The sequence below is a fragment of the Enoplosus armatus genome, chromosome 2 (assembly GCF_043641665.1).
Source record: "Enoplosus armatus isolate fEnoArm2 chromosome 2, fEnoArm2.hap1, whole genome shotgun sequence".
Lineage (NCBI taxonomy): Eukaryota > Metazoa > Chordata > Actinopteri > Centrarchiformes > Enoplosidae > Enoplosus > Enoplosus armatus.
The window spans coordinates 7,575,061-7,596,493 of NC_092181.1; the positions used below are offsets into that span (position 1 = coordinate 7,575,061).

The 21,433-nt window shown below is 44.7% G+C and overlaps 1 protein-coding gene across 2 annotated transcripts in view; it reads right to left on the minus strand.

The window, feature by feature from the left end:
• Nucleotides 1-21,433, minus strand: part of neurl1aa (neuralized E3 ubiquitin protein ligase 1Aa) — a 64,149-nt gene that overhangs the window by 17,296 nt on the left and 25,420 nt on the right. The window contains exons 1-3 of one of the 2 annotated variants that reach the window (XM_070924047.1): nt 20,584-20,617; nt 10,591-10,841; nt 10,098-10,419 (exon numbers count right to left, since the gene is read on the minus strand). In XM_070924047.1, coding sequence (XP_070780148.1) covers nt 10,098-10,419; nt 10,591-10,841; nt 20,584-20,617 — 607 coding nt within the window. Of the gene's footprint in view, nt 1-10,097; nt 10,420-10,590; nt 10,842-20,583; nt 20,618-21,433 lie in introns of those variants that run through there. The other variant, XM_070924040.1, reaches the window with a different exon arrangement.

The window sequence follows — 21,433 nt, forward strand, 5'->3', positions numbered from 1 at the left end:
TCAAATCCACCACTCACAGATGCTCTTTCCCATTGGCCGAGGCCAGAATTTTGCACTTTGAAAGCAGCATTAAACAGTGTGTGTGTGTGTGTGTGTGTGTGTGTGTGTGTGTGTTCGCTTCTCTCTCATGTAGGAAGACATTGTAATGGGGCTGTGGAAGATGCAGCTGCTGACACTGTGAGCCTGGAGGGGTTGGGGAAAGGAGGCGATTCATCACCTGATTCTTCACTTTTGATTGAATTTCAAATCAAATGTAGCACCTGTTGGGCTGAACCATTAATGAATTCCTGCAGATGTGTGTGAGAGTTATGGGTTGGCTCTTTCATTGGAATTTGTAAAAATGTAAACCTATTTTGCTTGCCCTTTTTCCCCAGTTCCTCCTTGGAGCATTTTTTTTTTTTATCAGAATAATTAAGCACCTGTTGGGCTAATCCATCGCAAACACATGGACATGGGTGGCGGGTGATGGGAGGGAGCATGGCAGAGTGTCTCTTTTGGCCCGCATAGGCATTGGCTCACAATGTAAATGTTTTTGATTAGGGAATAGCTGCAAAGCAGGTTAGCTAATGGTGTGCATGGGGAGGTGGATAGAGGCAGAGGCTGGCTTAGTGGCTTTGCTAGCCCGAGCAGACGGAACGTGCCAGGGGTTTGAGCCAGTGCTGGAGAGAGGGGGGTGGGGGGTGGGTTTACTCTATCTCACGCACACAATCTATCTCACAGGGCTTATCTTTATCCATAGTCTCTGGAGGGTTTTCATCTGATGTCGGCAAAGGTGAAGAGAGAGCTGGAACTAGGAAGAGAAAATGAAAAGAGATCTTAAGAGCCATTTGAAAGGGAGGGGAGAGGTGAGGAGAGGGGAAAGAGGAGAGGTAAGGGGAGGGGAGGAGAAACGGGAGCAAAAGAGGACACAAGAGGTAAAGGGAAACTGTTCAGCTGGGATCAGCTGAGAAGGCAGAAGGTACAGATGGATATCCAGGGGGACTTTGCTATGAACAGGTAAGGCACAGAGTCGGGGACACAGAACGGGGTCTTTGAGGGAGAAAGAGGCAGCAGATAGCTCAGTGACTGACCCGAGGATTAAGAGACGCCAACTGACCGGCCAAGCGAGTGAGAGGCCGAGATATAAAGCAGCTGAGAGAGAGAGAGAGAGAGAGAGAGAGCGAGAGAGAGGGGAGGGGGTAGCAGAAGAGAAAGATGGAGTCAGAGGGGTCTTTGTGCTAGATGTTTAGGATGTTCTTTATTCCCTGGCGTTGGGCCCAATCCCCGCTCCCTGATCGGGCTGGGCGGCTTTGAACCTGGGGCTTTTGGAAAGAGCAGCGGGCTCCCAGGGCGACACATGGCCATAACAAAGAGCCGGGCAAAACGCCCGGTAAGTCACAAAAGCCCTGTCCCTTAGGTCATCGGCAGAATTCAGCATGTGCCGCCCCTTCTCTGCCAATCAGCGCGCCGGCGTTAATAACCTCCATCATAAGGTTCTTATATTAAAGCTCCCCTGCTTTATTTCCAGCGCTCATGCGTGGAGGAAGGCCGATATTAGGCTAATTATTTATTACTGGGAGAGGGCCGACACTGGTTCAACTCTTAAAGCTGCATTCATTTATATTCGTATATCAACAAAGGGTGAAGTGACTGTGTAATGAGAAAGCTGTCGCCGCTTGTGGTCAGACAGTCAGACAGGCGGTAAACAAGCCAAAAAATGTAGACACGTTATTTAGATTAGCAACTAAAAAAATATTTTCATTATCGATTAATCTCGATCCCGATTATTTTCTCGATCAACTGATCACGAAATGTTAAGGAAATTGTGCAAAAGATGGCAGTCACAACGGCAATGTCTTCAGTTTGCTTATTTTGTCTGACTTGACAGGTCACACATTTGCGAGGCAGCAGCTGTAATCTAAATATCTTATATACACCGAGTTTGAGTGAAATGTCCGTTATTACCGAGGAGTCAAAGTCGAACCAGGAAGTTGGCCTGTAAACTGCGAAACAGCGTTTGAGTAATAATTTTACCATTCAGCCTTGTGTTCTTTCCCAAGTTTGGCTAACCTCTGGGTTTGTTTCAAACCTGTATGGCCGTCTGCCCGCTCATGTTTCTTTCCCCATCAGACTTCTTTTTGATGGTGCAGGGTTCCCAGATGTCAGCACTTAACTTGATGATTACCAATAGGAATGATGGCCAAACCTAATAAAAAATATGACCCAAGTTGGGATAAACTGGAATCACCCCTTAAATAATCACAGCACATAATTAACACGGCTGCTTTGTTTCTGAACCGTATTTCTGATCGGGCACGCCAGCTGTCATCCACTTACTTGAACTGTGTCATAAAGGAACATTCATAAACCCTGTGACTCCTCTTGTTGTTCTGTCTCAGTCTAAAAGTGTATAAGCAGTGAACAGTAAATATGGTCTTGATTCCCCTGGCGCCGCTTCAGGGGGCGAGCAGTATTCGACGGCTGGATGTTTCAGAGGATCCTTACTGAACGTCGTGCTTTGAACTATGGGTAAAATAACTTCTTTTGAGCACAGGAAAGACAGACAGAGTTGAGGAGAAAACAGGAAGCGCCACATAAATCTTGAGGAGTTACCTCTATTTTACCCCCATTAAAAGTTATCTGTTGAATTTCTCACTACTGATAAAGTTCGAAATGGAATGATTTTAGTAATGTCTTCTGTGCTATCTCTTTGGAGAGGAAATCCAGCCAAGGTACAGTCATTTGAAACTCAATCTAAATGCCAAATCATTCAAATCCGGTTTATTCTAAGCCTTTCAAGCTCTGACCAACAACCGTCATAAATCATATGCAGGCCAAGAAACAGAACGTTGCTAAATTTGCTTTGCTTGATGTCTCGAGGTCTTTTCAACACTACATCCACTACATTTGCTAAATGAGTACAAAAAAAGAGAGTCAGATTTACACCATCTCTTCTGCTTTGTGTATTTTTGTTGGAGGGTGCTGCGTGCGGCATCGGGATTCGTAAGTGCTGCTATTAACTGGGAGGCTGAGTTCTGCCAAGTCAAACACCAGTGCCAGTCAAGTGCGCGCAAGTAATCAAATCATCATTTCGCTGAAAGTAATGGGTTTCGGAAGTATGGGAGGCCTGGTCTGTCTCTCTCTCTCTCTCTCGCTCTCTCTCTCTCTCTCTGAGCAGGATAACAACAAACGTTCATAACAGACTTCTGTCATTTTTAGATGACTTCATGTTAGTGGAGTCCTAGGAGTGGAGCCGGAGCAGAGTACAGAGAGAGCCAAAGCCACAGTCAGTAACCCAGAGTGCATGTATTTCACAAGTCCTGAGGTTTTAAAATCTTGTTATTATTCGTATTGTACCCCGAGAAAAATGAAAACCTGCTCTATTTTTTCAGCATGCAACTGTGGAACTGAGTTTACATTTAAGTGTTTTAATGTTTGTTTCTCCGAACTCTTCCGGACTTTTATAATTAGTGTTGGGTTTACAATGTGTTTCATCTCATCCCTTGCTAAGTTCTAATCTTTGTCATCAGATATTCAGTAGGTTTTTCATGGTAATTAGTCTCTGTGTACCGTGGGCTAAAGAAAACATTTCCACAGGAAGGGAAAGCAAACCAAATTATGCCACTGATGGAGGTAGTGCTAATCCACTTCTTTTTATTCTCCCTCGTCGCTCACACTGTTCAATCAACCCGTGTCTGTCTTACTTTACCCCAACAAGCTAACCCTAACATCACATTTACATGGGAGCCAACACCAGACCAACGGGTTTAATCCAAATTTCATATGTCATTAATACCTTAATGCGATAATGCTCTACAGCCTGCTCTGATTGAGTTGCTAGTCACGCATAATAATCAAGTCTGAGAGGGTTTGTAAAGGGAATGTTGTAATATTACTCGCCGCAAGAAGCTCCATGTATATAACAGTGTTCCCTACCTGTCTTTTGTACTGGGTTATTGTTGAACTGCATTTTATTTTGACACCTAGAAACACCTGTAACATCAGTGAAGGGGAAACCTCTGAGCACACGTAGGCGGAGAAGCCGCTCTTTGACCAAACCAGCTGGAAAGCTCCATGAGAGCACACGAGGGATGACAATTCCATCAGAGATGGCATCCTTCACTTTAGCCTTAGCAACACTTGACATGTTGTGAAGGGTTCAAACAGGACGGCCCTGCCTCGCGAGCTGATGCGCTGTCAAGAGATAAGCCGGCTCTTCTGACACCTCTTGTGAGAGACGTAAACGGAGAGTCGGGCCTGCCGCGCCTTCATCCATCAAGCCTTCACACGTTGTTTTACTCTCGCTGCAGCACTTCAGTCTCTAGGATTAGTTCTCCCTTCACCTAGCCAGCATCTGTCACCTTTACAACAAAAGCACATTACTACAATCAGTGGCGATTTGTCCAGCCAAATAAAGGAGGACGATAGCATATATCCTGAAGATACAAAGAAATCCGCATCATATTTTCTGGTTGATTTGATGAAAAAGATTTCTCCCATTACTGCATTGCTGCTCTGCCAATCATGTAGAGTGACGGCAAACGTTGTTGATGGCGCGGTAGTTTCCTCACTCTCTGGTCAGGAGCTACTGTGTAATTCAATCCATCACCTGAGGACCTGAGGACAATCTCTCATAACACTGCGGATGTCAGAAGTTCTTTAGTGTTTCCCAGAGTTTTTTCTTGATGGAATACAGGGGTAGCCTCTCTTCCAGGACGACTGTGTTTCGTATGAACTAAATTAACTGCTTTGCTTCTTTGGGGTGACAGCTAGATTGGCCCGCTCCTTCTCTGAGTCAGCCTGGTTGAGAGGTGTTAGCAGCCTCAAGGCTTTGCAATCAGACTTCATTCTCTTGTCCTTCAGGGAAGTCCCACAGAGGGCCCCTTCTTGATTAAAGCTCCACTGTGACTGACTCATACAATCTGAGTCCTGCTGGAACAGCTGGAATTGCTCAGTTACTCAGCCTCCTTCCCAATGTCAAGTAAAGTTCGGCCGTGTGCGTGTGTGTGTGTACATACTGTATGAGAGTGACAGCGAACCCTTGGAACCTGGGACATGGGTATATATTAAAAAAACTTTTCTGGCTTGTTGGATTTCAGGCCTATGGGGACAGCTTCAGTCTCCCCCAAAGATTATCCAGCCAAACCTCCGCAATAATGTTTTTGCCCAGTTCAAGGCCAGGTGCAGTCAATCACCTGCTACCTCCTCCACCTAAGCAGAAACATCACTGCATGTGACACCCTTTCTCTACAGCAGAAGCATAAAAATGGATGGATGTATGTATACTCGCCTACATGCATTCGTTTCTGGAGTCACTGAGGGTGTCCAATCATTTTTTTCTGTCTCAGCTGCGTTAGCAGGTTGGAAGGTGGGAGGGGAAAATCTTAAATTGCAGTCATCATGCTTAGGGAGGTGTGAAACCACTAAATGGGCCCTGCCCCCTCTTGTTGCCGTCCTGTATGATGTATCCCCCTGGTGATTCCTGTGGTGTGGATCATCACATGATACGGCTCCTATTTCAATCTTTCTGGATCAAAGGCGTTCCAAATGTCATCCAGGGTCACCCTTTGCTCTTCCACTTCCACAGCCTCGGGATGCCGAACAGATGATGCGTCTCAAGACATAAGGGCACAAGCAAGACGCAGCTCAGGACATGTGCTGAGACAAAATTAGAGTGGCTATAATCAATATTTTTATATTATTGATGGATAAAAATGGGACCAATGACTATGTGTAATGTAAAAGAAATCACTCGTTGAGAATTATCACCCAACTCTGCAGTTCCCCCTAGTTCTAAGGAGTCTCAGCATCTTTCACTTCATTGTATTGTTTTTTCCTGCTTGCCAATGTACTGTTTTGGTTCACTCTCACAGCTCTCATCAACCTAAGCCATAGCAGGTAGTGGTTCCCAGGGAAAAAGCTCTGATGACCCTACTGCACCCTAGTGATCCAGCACCTAATGGCAGACAAACAAAGTCAGCTAGATAGGGCAATATGGCAATGTTGTGTTTTTGGCTTTTTGCGCTGCCCCCAAGTGGCAAAAAGAAAGTTAATACTGCTTTAACCTCCTAAGACCTGGCATCCACATGCGTGGACATCACATTTTGGGTTATACCATAATACTTAATTCTGCTTATATGGAAATTCAAAATTGTCCCCGTATGCGGAACCACATCATGTCAACAGATGATGTTTAGTTTTTATACTTATCAGGTCCCAATAAGCCCAAATAGCAAAGAGAAATTAAGATAGAGCTTGGGTCTTAGGAGGTTAAGGCGTATTTCCGGTTTGTCAAAGTTGGCAAGATATTTTTGTCAGACCAAGAACAGAACTAAAAGGGAGAGTGAATATTGGACTTACATTCATCAGTAGGACACAAACACGACTCCAAATGAATTCTAATGTTATCTTCCAGGAGTGTAAAAAAGCAACTGCTTGCTAAAACGTTTTCTATATAAAATTTGGACGTTGATAATATGTCAATGTTGTGTTTACTGCTTGTTTTCACTGTCCCAAAGTGGGGATTTGAGGTTTAACGTGTTCCCACATACTTATTGTGAGGATTAAAACAACCAAATCATGCCTTCTGTTTTTAGTTAATCCAGTCAAGTCATTCTTAAATCCCTCTTTTGGTTGTATTGAGCCCTGATCAAATTCATTTTCTGTGGGTTGTAAGAGCGGGAGTTGGAAACACCGAGCAGTAGGAGAACTACCTGTGAGCTCCTGTGACAAGACCCGTCCTCCACTTGTCTAACCATTAGTCCTCATCAAGCAAAGCACCCAGCTAAGTATTCAAGGAACAAACCCACTCTAGATATATGCTGACAGCAAATACACAGGAGCCATTAGATAACATGGATGACATGAAATGAGCAACATAATGCAGCAGCTGGAAGGAGAAGCATATAAAGTGATGAATGAAGACAGGTAGAATAGACGGTGGAGGCTGCTTTTGAAGGCGTGTGCATGTTTGTGTGTAGCACTATCCCTGCTGAATGTAGACACTAGAGACACGACCGGAGGCCCCCTGTTAATTTCCATTATGAAAGGGCTACATACACAAGCTGTACAAAATGTCTTTGAGCGAGAAACTTAATCCACCGTAGAATTTTAATTCAATCTTTATGTAGCGGAGGATTATAGTATTTCCAAAGAGGCACATGAATAATCGCACTTGCTGTTGAAAAATGCTGAAATGGAGATAATATGAATGTTATTGATCCTAGAGGGGAAATTTGGTCATCATGGCGGCAAAGAATGGAGGCTGGGGAGGATTGGAGATTTCGAGAGAGAATGTGATAAAGGATCTAAATTAAAGTAAAAAAGGGGCTTAAAGATAAAATGTCTACAATTGTTACAAAAGCTTTTTCGGCAACAGCCGAAGCAAAATTTGCTCTGAGATTGCTATTTAGGTATTGGAAGATTTAGAAGGAGTAAAAAGGAATAAAGAAAAGGCTGCATATTTACCAATTCTATTGCTTTATCTGTTGTCTCCCAAGCCATGGGTTTAATTGAGAATCCGAGGCTAGGAAAAAAAACAACAACAGCAGCTCCTCAAATGCCAGATAAAATAAGGAGTGAAAGCAAGAGAAAAAAGGCCTCAGATGTGAAAGCCCAAGGGCTTATCTGCGGATAGGGAAAGGTTCGTGGAGCGTTGCGCACAGAAACGCGATGCACAGAGCTGACACAATTGGCCATTCAGCGTCACAAAGGGCTGTGTCTCGTCTAGATGATGTGTTTCTATCTCGACCTTCGGTAGCGTTCCACCCCTCTGAACAGGCCCCTGTTTGTGGGGGCAGATGTCAGTCAGTCGCCCCCCCCCCACCCCCGGGGGAACAGGAGCACTGTTCTATAGGCAGCCCTGCATATGGCCTGACTGTAAAAAGACAGTAGAAATGACTTAAGTAGGGCTACGGAGAAGCCCGGTTTTTGATTGAAATTCTACTTGGGGCAGTGTTTCAGAGGGGTCGGATGTCTCTCAGAAAGAGAGAGTCGTACAGAGACTTCAATCAGAGCAAACCTTGGGGTGGTGAGCTCGGCTGGGGGGCCTCTGCCATTTGATATTTGAACCATTTTCTGCATGTCCCTTTATCTAATAAGGGTTTTTTCCCCCATCTGCAAACAGTAATTTATTAGGACAGACTACGTTGAATATGACAACAGGACTTTGAGTTATGAAAGTGCCACTGGTCATCAAGGGAAAGGCAAACACAGAGAGCGGAAAACAAAGAATATGGCTTCCCTCATACTCAAGACACTGAACATCCACCCCCCACCAGCCTGGAGATACCAGTGTCAATCAACGCAGTGCACAATTACAATCAAATGTGCTATCTATGGAACATGTGACCCCTGGTCTATTTTTACAACAGCGGAGGGGATGACAGCACTGACTCTCCAGGGGAAAGAAATATGTGTATTCATTCTCTCACATCAAAGCCTGGACCATGCTATCCTGTGCTATGCCTTTGTGGCATGTATGTTAAGCTAGCTAGCATACCTTGATAATGCACATGCGTGCCCCGTTGCTTTTGTGTCAATGTGGGGGCAAAATATTGGTCAGATATAGATAGCCTTTGTTCATTGTTATTCCATTGCTTCATGGAAGGCTTTACTGTACACAAAGACAGGAAGGGTAACCTCTAGGAAGGACCTGTTTACAGTAAACATGAGGACACAAGAAAACCTGCTTTGTCATCTGCAGAAATGGTATGATTGACGACAAGACTGTTTTTTTGTTTTTTTTATCTGATTGTCATTTTGTTTTCGTAAGCAGAACACTTAGCGGTAACATATCATTCACAAACACAGTGACCCAACACGCCTTGGGTCAGTGGACAGTGGACTGTGAGTAGATGTGTCCACGGTTGAGAGTGATCCCAGCTGTGTAACCACAGCAAATGAATTTGCAGCGCTTATCAACATTGTTGGCCTGGAGACTGTATTTCACCTTCCCAAAATCAACTGGAAGAAAAGCCTGAGGCTGGCTGGACCAGCTGGGTCAGCTCTCCGCACAGTAAGAAAAGGCCATTGCAACGCGCAAGACGCTATGTGAGGGGTTACAATATGTGTGATCCCACCAGCAATAAGCATGACCCAAAATTACCACGGTAGCTGAGAAGAAAGATCACAATTGTGTTGGATAATTACCCCCAGGTAAAAAATAACCAAAAATAAAAAGAATGTGACGGTAGCGTTTTGGTCAACTTGCAGTGAATCTAGACCCGACTAGAGTCTCTATCATCCAGTGGTACCGTTAGTCTATGAAAACTGCACGGTGTGTATCTTGTCAATTATGTCATTTTGTTTGCTACTACATCTCTAGAGAGAGCACACACCAAATGGTAAGCTACCCACATCCTCACACAAAAAAAATATGCATGATTCCTATGCACGTAGTCATAATGGCTGTCCCAGGTGTTTACTTCCAGTCTGACTCAGAGACAAATGATTCATGGAAAATCACGAGTACTTGGAAAGCTGCATGCTATTTTCCTCATTTTCCCAAATCTCTACGATGGAGGTGGCGAGTTTAAAATGAGCGTGACTTGTAGAGCCACGATAGACACTATCAATATAAATAAACCAGAAATATCCTTTAAGATTAGCTAAAAATAGAGGAGTCACCTTAAAGAAATGGCTTGGCATTTTGGGAAATAGGTTTATTCCCTGTCTTGTCGAGGGTTGGATGTAAAGATACCACTCTCATGTCCGCATGCTAAATATGAAGCTACAACCGGCAGCAAGTTAGCGTAGCTAAGCATAAATACTGGGAAATGGAGGAAACCGCTAGCCTGGCTCTGTCAAAAGGTGAAGAAATCGGCCTGCCAGCAGCTCTAAAACTCACTATTAACACGTTGGCCAGGAGCAGTGACTTTATGGAGTCTTGTCGTCACCACGAGGTTGCCAACCAAGCCAAAAAATAGTCCAGCACATATCATACCATACCTTAAATACCATAGTATTTTACATACCCTATTATATACTGTTCCTTTAAACCCCTTTCCATTTCAGTATATATTCAGTTAATTAAATTAGGGCCCGAGGGTCCGGGTCCCTGGGGCAGCTGCCTGGTTGGTAATTCAGCTCTGCTTCTTATGCTTCTTCAGCCATCTTACCTAGCAGCTGCACTCCGCGGGTCAGACCGTAAACATCGATGAGGGCCCAGAGGGGCTCAGCTGTGCGGACTCCGCTGAAGAACAGCATGGGACTGGACTCGTTAATGCGGTAGAAGACTCTGCCCTTCTTGTCAACCCAAAAGGCGATAATGTTGCCCTCGTTGGCAAACTCTTCAGGCAGGGCCTTGGCCCAGAAGCCGGTCTGGGAGACCAGGTCAGGGCAGGCGTACTTGGGCAGGTTGTCTGGGTTTATTCTGGAGGGGTCTTTGGAGGTGAAGCCCAGACGTAGAGCCCCACTCCAGCAGCACTGCTTTTTAGTAATCTGGGGAAAACCAAATGCGGCATTGTTCATTTATTTTGAAAATATGTGATCACTTCCTAGAAATTTGACTCACCATTTTAAATGTAAACCTGAAATGAAAACGGTCAAATAGCACAATAGACAGTTCCCAGACTTTCAGGAGCTCAAGTACTCCACTCGGACATAACACACCTTGAGGCGGACTTGCTCATACAGCGCTATGGGCCTGTTGCAGAAGGTGATGGCGTTGCAGAAACTGGCCTGCCTCTTGACCGTCTTCTGGGCAAGGTCCATGACGATCTGGGATCCCTTGGCGTTTGGATGGAAGAGAAGTGGGCTGATGGGAAGGGGACCACCAACGCTGCCACACTGGATAGGCAGGCACCTCTTGGGTTTGTGGTGACATCGGTGTGACGTGGAAGGGAACGGGCCACCGAGGGAGTCTGAGGCAGAGAGGGACAAAAGGAGAGCGAAGCACAGAGAAAGATGAGCTTCACTGTGAAACAAAAAAAACCAAAACGTCCTAATTAGGAGCAGGAGGTTAGATTCAGTCACTGTAATTAGAGTCTGATGTTTTTGTTTCAAATTTGATGAAAAGCTTTGCATCACAGAAAATAACATCAGATATTACCTCATAATCTAAGATTTCTGAGCTCTTGTATTTGGGTCCTTTGTTGATTATTTGTGAGCAACGAAGCAATAAGCTAATCAGCCATAATCACGTTGGGCTCTGCAGGGTGAAAAGCAAATCTCCATGCAGGTCAAGATTGCAAAAATTACTCTGTAAATTACGCTCTTCAGTTATTCACATACTGAACTGTTCCCAGACAAACAGCCCTTTAGAAAAGCCAATGGATGTGACGAGATGGTCCTTGTCGACTTTGGCCCATACAGTTGGGCTGGCACTGGAATGCAGTTTTCAACATAGTACACACTACACAGATATTAATAACCATCCATTATTTGGCTAAATTGCCGATCTATACTACCCAACAAAATAGTTCTAAATATCACTAAATATCACATATCGCACTCTGTCATGTGCTTCATCCCAAAACCCGGCAGTTCAGTGGCTGCTTGCCAGGAGTCAGGAAGACATGCAGAGGAAGGCTCGACTGACTTGATAATCAGATGCATGAGCGATAAATGTGTCTGAATGGAGTCTGGGTGAGAGTGGCTTAGGGGGTATGACCACAGCACTTCGGCAGCTTCTGGAAACAACGTGGGGCAGTACAGTGGGTCGTCCGCTAATTGTGCATGTGAGAGGCCAACTGTAAAGCACTTTGTCCGTTAAGGTAGAAAAGCGCAGTCCGTTTACCATGTCCTGGAGCACAGGATATTTTCCAGAGCTGGCAAGATTAAAATGGCTAAATTAGTAGTCTGGAACTGAACTGAGCTGAACGGCTTCGACAGAGAAACCTAAAACCTCCGCCATCGGACACTCCTTCCATATATTACATATCATCATTCTTGGATGTTAGATTTCCAGACCTTAGAGTGTTTTGTGGTGGTTTCATTTATCTTTTTGTTGTTGCCCGCTTTCTCTCAACTGGCCTGGTCTACTTTCACATCAGTTAGTGATCCACGTTTCCCTCAAAAGTTCTCACCTGGATACTTTGTATCCAGCAGGGTTTTGCTTGTAGGCCCAGGAAACAATAATGCCAATTCCTGACTCAACGTGCATCATGTCTCCCAGCTGTGATGCATTACGGACTATTGACTGTCAGAGGAGATATTGGTATGTCTGTTTCCTCTTTGATTGATTTCTCCCTGTATGATTTACTGGCTAGAAAGACACCCCATCTTTTCAAATCCGAGGGACTGATACATCATCAGCAAACCCTTCTGTTTACCCTGGTGTATCAGTAACGTTTCACTCCTGCCTCTGACACCAGCCGCAACACACGTCACACTTCCTACCCTCCGACTTCAGGGGGGACAGCCACATAATAAATGGCTATAATTGAAAATGTCAAAGTAAGATTATAGTTAATATTCAGTTAATGGTGCTTTGGACTCACTCTGTACCCACTGCCGTAATCATAGAAGAGTGTCTGACAAACAAACAGATGAAAGCTAGTGCAGTGGCGGCAGCAGCAGATGTCCTGTGGAGTCCTGATAAGACCGGGCAGCTAGTCCTTAAAAAGCAGCACCCTTTGTGTTCCCTCTCTTTTTTTTGTCTCCCTCTTGTCTGTGTTTATCTAGTAACAGCGCTTCCAGTTTTTCACCCCGTAAGCGTGTCTAGCGTTCGAGCTGGCCCCAACCTCAGAGCATCGTTGAGGCCTTTTGTCTTAGGCAAGAGCCACAGGAGAGCAGTTGTTGAATGCGGTGCACATGGTCCTGGGCAGATTGAGCTGAATGCATTACCGGGCTCTAAAGAGGCGCAGCTGCTGTCGGGAGAAACAGGGCTATGTGTGAATTCATGTTCCTTAGCAACCCCTTGTATCTAAAGGTCTCGATCAGTGCACTCTTTCACTCTGCGGCTATCAGCTAGGATACAACAGATGCCTTTTGTTTACTCAGACACAACAAAATTATATTTATAGTCTCAGATTCTAGCTCTTTGCAACTCAGCAAACAAAAGGGGAATATCAAGAGCAAAACTAACGTCTAACTTTATTCATATCATTCTGATAGATCTTTTAATCCTCTCTTTTACCAAATGTCTTGACTCAACAGCTTAACAGGCGTTTGTACTTGCAGGTCGATCAGATAGGATATACTGACTCATACCTTGTAACAAACAGGTCAACTACTGAGCTGCTACACCCGATTAAATGGGATTTAAGTGTCTTTAAGTGCTCTGTGACATTTTGACCCTTCCTCCTATCCAAGGTAACAAGCAAGGGGAGGAGGAAGACTGTGGTTTCTATGTTGATCCCATTATATTTACAGGAACAACAACCTTCATGTTTCACTCTCACCACTCTCAACCTCATTTCCAACTGCAGCAGGAAGGTGTTTTCAGCAAAAAAAAAGGCTCTGGTTCACCAATTGGCAGACAAAGTTAGTGACTCGCTGGTGAACACAGTGGAGTATTTAAAGAGCCAGATATTTCCTTAAGGGGTTGGTGGAGAGCAACATTTATTATAACTTTATTGTTAAAGTATTTCATCTTCTACACAGGTGCCCTGTAGCAGGGTATGAGACAGCAAAATATCAGTTAAGCTTTGTATTTAGTTGAGTAAAAATAGGCTTTTATGGGTGGTAAACTGTTTTTTCCACACGGCGGTTCTACTGTTTAAGATTCAGTGTTTACTCTTAAATCCCATGTTGTAGTTTGAAGTTATTAGACAGACCAAAGTGGACCAACGGCTGGTCTCAGCCCTTTAATTAACTCAGCAACACAAATCCTGGAGTGTGCTCGTGTCCACAGAGCCCGAGATGTGACCCCTTGATGTAAAAGGCTTGAAAATGGCTCCCGTTAACATCAATCTGGCAGCTGAGAAACCTGTGTGTTTGTGCACACAGCTTTATGCGTGCGTTATCTGGTGTGGGGGGGGGGGGGGGGGGGGCCTCACCGGAGCCATTCTGCCGAAGGTCAAGGGTGTCTTATAATGAACAGGATGAAACACTTGTATTCCTCGGGCTCTGTATGGAGGTCTTTATCCCACTAATAACAACACGTGCACGACCGCTCCAACCCCCCCACCCCCCCACCCCAATCGCAACACACAGGCTCGTGTGGGGCTAATACCTGTCATACGCCAGTGAACATCTCCGTGGAGCAGTAAACTAATCTCTCGCCAGTTCATTTGGCTGACGAAGGGGAGCGAGAGGTGAGCCGCTGGTGTGTGCATCAGTGTGTGTGTTACTCACCAACCATCAGCTAAGTGGTTTACCATGCAAATAGGATTTGATAGGTGGGAGAACACTATTCAAATATTTGCTCAGTATTTGTAACTGAAAAAGCTATTCTCCAAATTAAATGCTCTCATAAGGTAACAGTTAAGCTGTATTACTTTACATTCGGTTGAAATCTTACAGAATGATTGAAATACTAAATAACACTTGGAATGTATACAGATTAATCTCCATGTAAATCATAATAAATTGACTGTGTGTAGGTAATCCTTTTCTAGTGTGATCCAAGCTTTCTCTCTCCAGACCCCGCCCATGTGTCCACTAGGTACGCTGAAACAAACCTAGTGTTTTACGGATACCACAGATCCAGATCTCATACATATATAACCGTTATGCCTGATTTTATCACTGTGGAAACATGACGAGTCTGTAGCAGTCAGTCACAACAGCAGCAGTGCCTGTGTAGCGCAGGTAGCCCACGTACCCACCCACTCCCTGTACCTGTTGCTATGTAAAGCCCAGCTTAACACTCATCCTTGGAGAAAACACAGGCACACCCACACACACTAATATTAAATATTTAAGCCGGTTTGGAATATGCAAGCATGCAGACTAATGTTGGGCGTAACATGAAATAAACTCTTACATGTTTGCATCAGTGTAAATTATTGGTAATGTGCTACTGTACAAAAGGGAACCTGGGACTGTTATGCTTCAACACTCATTTTGTTCTCTTGGAATAACTGCAATCATTACCAGCTCAGGAGGGATAAAAGCGCGGATTTCCTCTTACCGGTGTAAAATTTGACTCTTTCTGCTCAAGTTCTGTATTTGGTTTTGCCCTCCGTAGATGCGTTGACAGTGTCATTTACAACGCCGCCAACAAGCCTGGAGGGCAATGACAAACAACATCTTAATGATGTTTACACAGCACTGTCTGGATGATGTATTCAATCCCACTGACTCATGACAAAATGGCATTTCAGCCCGATGTAACGCCAACTGTGAAATGAATCACGCAATAATAGCGACGATTAATCACACGCATTATCATTTAGGCTCAGATGCTTTAGAATACGGCTCAGGCAAGGTGGCTTCATGTGCTCACAGCTCACGGCTTATGTCTGGTGCCCTTTACAGTGCAGTTCGCAGGGTATTACATTTCCTGCTCTTACTGAGCTCCTCGCATGTGCATTTACACACATGTGACAGATGCTACACAGATACAGGTCGAGTGTGTGAAACCCAATAGGCCGTGTGTGGCTCAATGGCTCAGTGACTACTACTGTGGCAGTGATAGTAACTGTACCTGTAGCTGCTATTCTACCTGGGGACACTCATTACAGACTCATCACTCATTATGTTGGTGGTAACCAAAGGGCTTTGAGCGCTGCTAGGCAACGTCGTGACAAATCTATTGGTTCAGTGTTGATGCATTAACTCGTGCCCATGGTAATGTTGCATGCATGATGGGGCCATGTTGTTGTTAGCCCATGTCATCTGTTGTCCAGCAGCGGATTGGGTTGTCTACTTTCTGCCCAAAATGATGAAACATTTGCCAAGTGCAAATCAAAATTCAAGTCCAACATTTCCACAGACGGTGCCGCCCCCCGCTTTGCTTATCTTCTTTTTGGAACGTACACCAGGTCTGTTGCCGAGACCGCCTCAGTAGCTGGCGCAGTCTGTGGAAATGCTGGATTTAAACGTCGGTTTCGGCCCAGGTAAAAATGCTATCTGTTCCGGGCAGAGAAAATAAATCTGTGGGATCATGACAATACCTTTCAAGATACAACATGTTGCTGAATTAAAAAAATAATATGAATGTAGGAAAGGCTAAGCAACGTAATGGTGGTGATTCGGAGGTCTGAAGAGGTTTCAGAGGTTTGAACAGGCTAACAATGTGCGTTCACTTTAATGCAAAGCTGTCGCTAAATATGATCAAATCATCTGTCAAATTTTCCATTGTTTAGTCCATAAAATGTCTTCCTAGTGAAAAATGTCAAGAGTTTCCCAAGGTGACGTCTTCAAATTGCTTGTTTTGACCGAGCAACAGCACAAAACCAGAAAACCGGAAATAAGTGACTTCAATAGAGCAAAGATTAGTCAATCGAGAAATTCCCTTCTTTTTCTGCTCTTACGCTACATTACATGGAAAGCTTTGGAGGTTTGGACAGTCGGTCAGACAAAACAAGACATTTGTTCATGTCACATCGCGCTCTGGGATGCTGTGTTGGACATTTGGTGTTCTTCTGTTTTACAGACCACACAATTAATCAAGAAAAGAATCCGCAGATGAATCGATGATGAAAATTATGGATTGGACTTGAACGATTGAATCTATTATCAATATAAGTTTAACTCAACTTCAACTCAACTAACTTCATTGTCTCCTAGAGGAAACAGAACGCAGACTTGAGCAAAAATAAAAATAACATATTACAAAATGTGAGCAGTCGCAACTATTTATTTTACTTTCTTTACTACCTAAAAGGAATATCTCTGTCTAGTTTCCTACCCTGGGCTTACCCTACTGTAGAGACTCTCTGCTGTCAATAATTCACACCGTGATGACCTGGCAGTGAAAGGTGAGACAGAGGAGATGATGAAGTCTGGCTGACACCATCCACCACGACCCGCTCATCTTCCTGCTGTTACCGCATTCTCCTCATGAGCGAGATTATGCAACAGAGATCAATAAGTGATAATATCGCGAGACCAATGCAATCCAATGATGCTTCTCTGGCAGTGAAGGAGAGCAGGGCTGGTGGGGGGGCGTAATGATATGCAGCGTGTATTGACTGAAAGCAGGCAAGATGCTATTCAGCACTGGCTGGAAGTCATTATGTGGGTGCTGCCTTGAAGGGGACCTGTCGTGAGGATGAAAGGCCTGGCTGCACACACACACACACACAACTTTGCAGGCTTGCTGGACAAATAGGAAGGCTAGGGCTGCACACGTGTATAAGTGAGGGGGATCTACCCCCTGTGTGCTGATGCAGGTGACAGACTGTTGCCCCAGAACACGCCGCCTTAAGTCAAACAAAGTAAGAATTAGATGGGTGACACTGACACACACACTCTCTTTACAACGCCACCTGACCCTGAGACATATGTTTCTGTCAGTCCCCAGCAACTGATTAAAGCTCTGTCTTTCTAGCTCTTACTCGCCTACACACAAAGAGAAAGACAGAAAAAAGATAGAGGAGGAAGAAGGAAAAGGACATACTGTCAATGGTGGCTTGTAGCTTGCATTAACTATCCACAGCCTTTATTTGGCATTCTATAAACTCGAGGCATGGATCCCGTCTGATTCTACAAACTTTGTTATATGTGCATCTTTTCAGCTCCGCTTTGCGTTTGGATACTGAGTCCAATTCACGTCGAGTGGAGCCAGACGCTCCATCGAATCAGCCTGTGCAGCCTCAGACACTGGCCCACTTTCAGTCAATCGGGAGCACAGAAGTGGACCTCCCACACACTCGGCAGACTCAATTATGCAACCACCTCAGCAAGCACTGTTTGGATGTGCTCTGGTGCTTCACACCTGAGGAACAACAGCCTGCAGAGGTGCAGCTTAAGAAAGCATAATCTGTTCCTCAGTAACTCACACCTTTCTCACACCTACGCGTAAACGGTGAGTGCATAATGAGAACAGTGACACAGATAATAGATTTCAATTTAGGAAGTTTCAGTCCTTTGCCAGCTGCATTTTTTTCCGAAAGCACGAGCGTGGAGGGATGCATCACTGGAAGGGTTAAAACACGATGAGTCTGGTTTCTTAAACTTTGCACTGTCGTTCCAGAAAGGAGCAGCAGAAGCAAACAAATGCTTTCTATCAATGGCTGTGGGTCGCCATAGCAATGCCTGTGCTTTAATATCAAATTCAGTTTAACCCCTCTGTTCTTCTACCGGATTTTTTTCCACATTTTTACTTCTAAACACAACTTTTTCTGACTGTAAGTCTGACTGTTGTTTGTGAATAACTGGCTGTTGCTGCTGGTGTTTCACATCGAGTCATCACACCGCAGGAAGAAATCAGGTCAGCTTCGTTTGTTTGATAATCAGATCACTCACCATCTTACTGGAAGCATCAAGCAATTACATATTCATTGTTGATGATTTCAATTCATTTTGAGAACAAACGTTTTAGTCATGTTGCTTTTTATGTTACTATGAACGAAGTCTGAATAATAGATTCTAATAAAATACTCTCTTAGGCTAATAATCCATTTCTGAATTACTATATTGTGTCAAATTACTGATTTATTTCCTAATCAGCGTTGTAATAAGTGGGCTAAAGCTTTTTAGTGTTGCAAAATATAGTACAATGCAATAATAAGCGCACTGTGTATTTTGTTTAAAGAACTTAAAGAATTAGCCAAATACTCATGCCAATTGAGTTATGGATTAAGTTCAGGCAATGTACATGCATTGATATTCATATGTACAATGTAACAAAATAAATAGGACTGTAGGAATATCAATATTAATATCATGTGACACCAGAGACAGAATTCTCCAGAGGAGAAGGTCCAGGAAATGTTAACAAGGAGAGAGTTCACAGGTGTGGGTTAATAAGGGATAAGGACAGGAAATGACATAAAAAAAAGAAATTGAAATTTTGGCTTGTCATAGCGGGAGAAACCCAGGTGTAATTAATAACATTAATAGTAATTAATGAGTCCATTCCACTGAAGCATCAGAGTAGCCATATCGGTGAGCCAGCATGCACAACGCCATGCTGGTAGCTCAGGTCCTCGCCTTGTCAACAAATACTTTCAGAAATAAGGGGGCAAGATACCATTGATCCACAAGCCAGGAAAAGATTACAACAGCGAATGTCAGCCTAAACATTAGCACCAACCAGACTCAGTTTTGTATCTGAAATGGGCTTACGGGTAGAGCTCCGAGATCTTTTGAATGATACCAAAATTGTGTTTGAACCTTGTTCTGAACCCGTATTCTGGGGGGGTCCATTTTTTCCTCACCAGGAAGTGCACTTACACTGGCATTTCTGAATGGGTCTGATGTACTGTAAACTGGAAGAAAAAAAACCTCACCTGTTTAAAACGGACAGTATTTACACGGTGAGCCAACAGCTAAGCAATCGGGTGATATTGCAATTGAACGCACACACCTTGCAAAACGTAATTCAATGGAGGTGTTTGACCTTGATCCCAAAGAGAAGGAGCTATAGCCTCCTCTTCCTGCTGTCTTAGTCTGTCCCTCTTTAGCTAATTGGATTAATCTTGGGGCTTTAATTAGAATGATCAGGTGGTCAAAACCAGAAGAGGCTGTAGGAACAGGGACTTGGCTTAAGTCCCATAGGTTACCACACAGACACACACACACACACACACACACACACACACACACAAATATATATACGATATTATGCTAAGAATAATTCTATAGAAACATAGAGTGAGTTCAGTATCATACTATTGGCACTGTGCGCTGCTGTGATGTTCTTAAAATGTTGCAATGGTAGAGAGGAAGAAAGATAGAAGGGGGAGGACTACATTTATTGTTAAAAAATCAATGATGGTATTGCTGTTTGTCACCACAGGGAGCATCAGACAAGGCCTGAAACTGGCCCACATTCTGCCCACGGACCTCCACTGGTTACTAACTGACAGAGCCGCTAAGTCCCAGGGAGCTCTTCAGTTCTTCAATTAACCTTAAAGACCTGAAGACTGTTGTATCCACACACACACACACACACACACACACACACACAACAAAAAACACCAATTTGTTCCAGTAATAAACAAAAATCAGACCCTACTTCAAGACCAAATCAAATTGCAATAGGATTCTGCAATCCTGTTAGCGGCTTTGCTTATAGCCACAAATCGTCGCGAGAGGTGGACCTTACTGTTAGCATGCGGGACAATGCAATGGGAAATCAACGTGCGCGTGTGTCTCTTCATTTAATGAGGGAGGGAGGGGGGGGGAACCACGCCGCAGCGCCGCGCGGAGCGGAGGGAAACCCACAACTTTCCATCCCTCGCTCCTCAGCCCGCGCGACACAACAGTCTACGGTGGGACACAGCACCCCGCTGGAGCGCGAGGAGGTGGTGACATCGGTCAAAAGACGAGAGGAACACAGCTGCTCGTCTCGAGACCCCCCCCCCCTCCCCCTCCCCTATTCTTAACACCGGAGTGACGTAACTGTGACCAAAGAATAGGCTGTAGTGGCAATATGGTACCTGATAACACAGCCAGTGCTGTGGGCACAGCTAACGCTCGTCCGGGAATTAAACACTTAACCGCTCTTTACAACCAAATGACCAAAGCCGGACGTATTGGCCTTAACAGCACAGCGTGCGTTTTAATACATGCTCAAAACATTACAGCCAAAACACATGTATTTCTTACCGTAAAAGGCATTTCGCGTTATCTGCCCACCCATTGCTTTATTGCTGTGGAGTCTGCTTATCGCCCGTATGGATTATTCAGATGCTCTCGTTGCCCGGTCCAGCGCTCGTGACATGACTGCACGTTCGCATCCGAAGGCAGCCTATCGCTCCTTTCCTCCGAATAGATGCTAACACTGGAGACAGAGAGCCACACGCCTCCTTCTTGTGAGCGTAGGGACACATCCGTGAAGGCAACTCCCCCCCCCACCCCACCCCACCCCTCCCCTCCCCTCCCCTCCCTACCTACCCACCCAGCCCATTCAATGAGCGCTCTCTCCGCCTCGGGTCACACTCACTCACACACACACTGGCATTTACATAAAAGGTGGAGACTGGCTGAGCGCTTTTAACGCTGTCGCTGCCACGACAAGGTGCTGTGGAGCGTGAGGTGGGGGGGGGGGGTGACCAGGAAGAATAAACAACACATCCGGCTGTGTACCGCAAAGATGTGTTGACCTCTATTTTATCTTCCTGTGGCTTTAGGCCAAGTAATTCAATTACTAAATAAAAGGGATTCCACATAGACTTTTTTTTTTTTTTTTTTTTAAATAAAGTTGATACAAGTCTGAGGCTAAGTATGGATCCAGAAGCTCAGAGTGCAAGTGGTCACATTCTTTACTCTCAGCACTCACTCTTTCACCTTCCATACTTCCACATGTGCTCCGGGACCCTGGCAGACAGACCGGGTGACCCCTCAAGAGTCGGGCCTCTGACTGGAGCTGTCATCGCGTATCCGTGGTGACCTCACAGCCCTCAATCTCGGACACCGCCTGTGTTTTACTTTGGGCCTGAAGCTGCAGGCTCTTAGA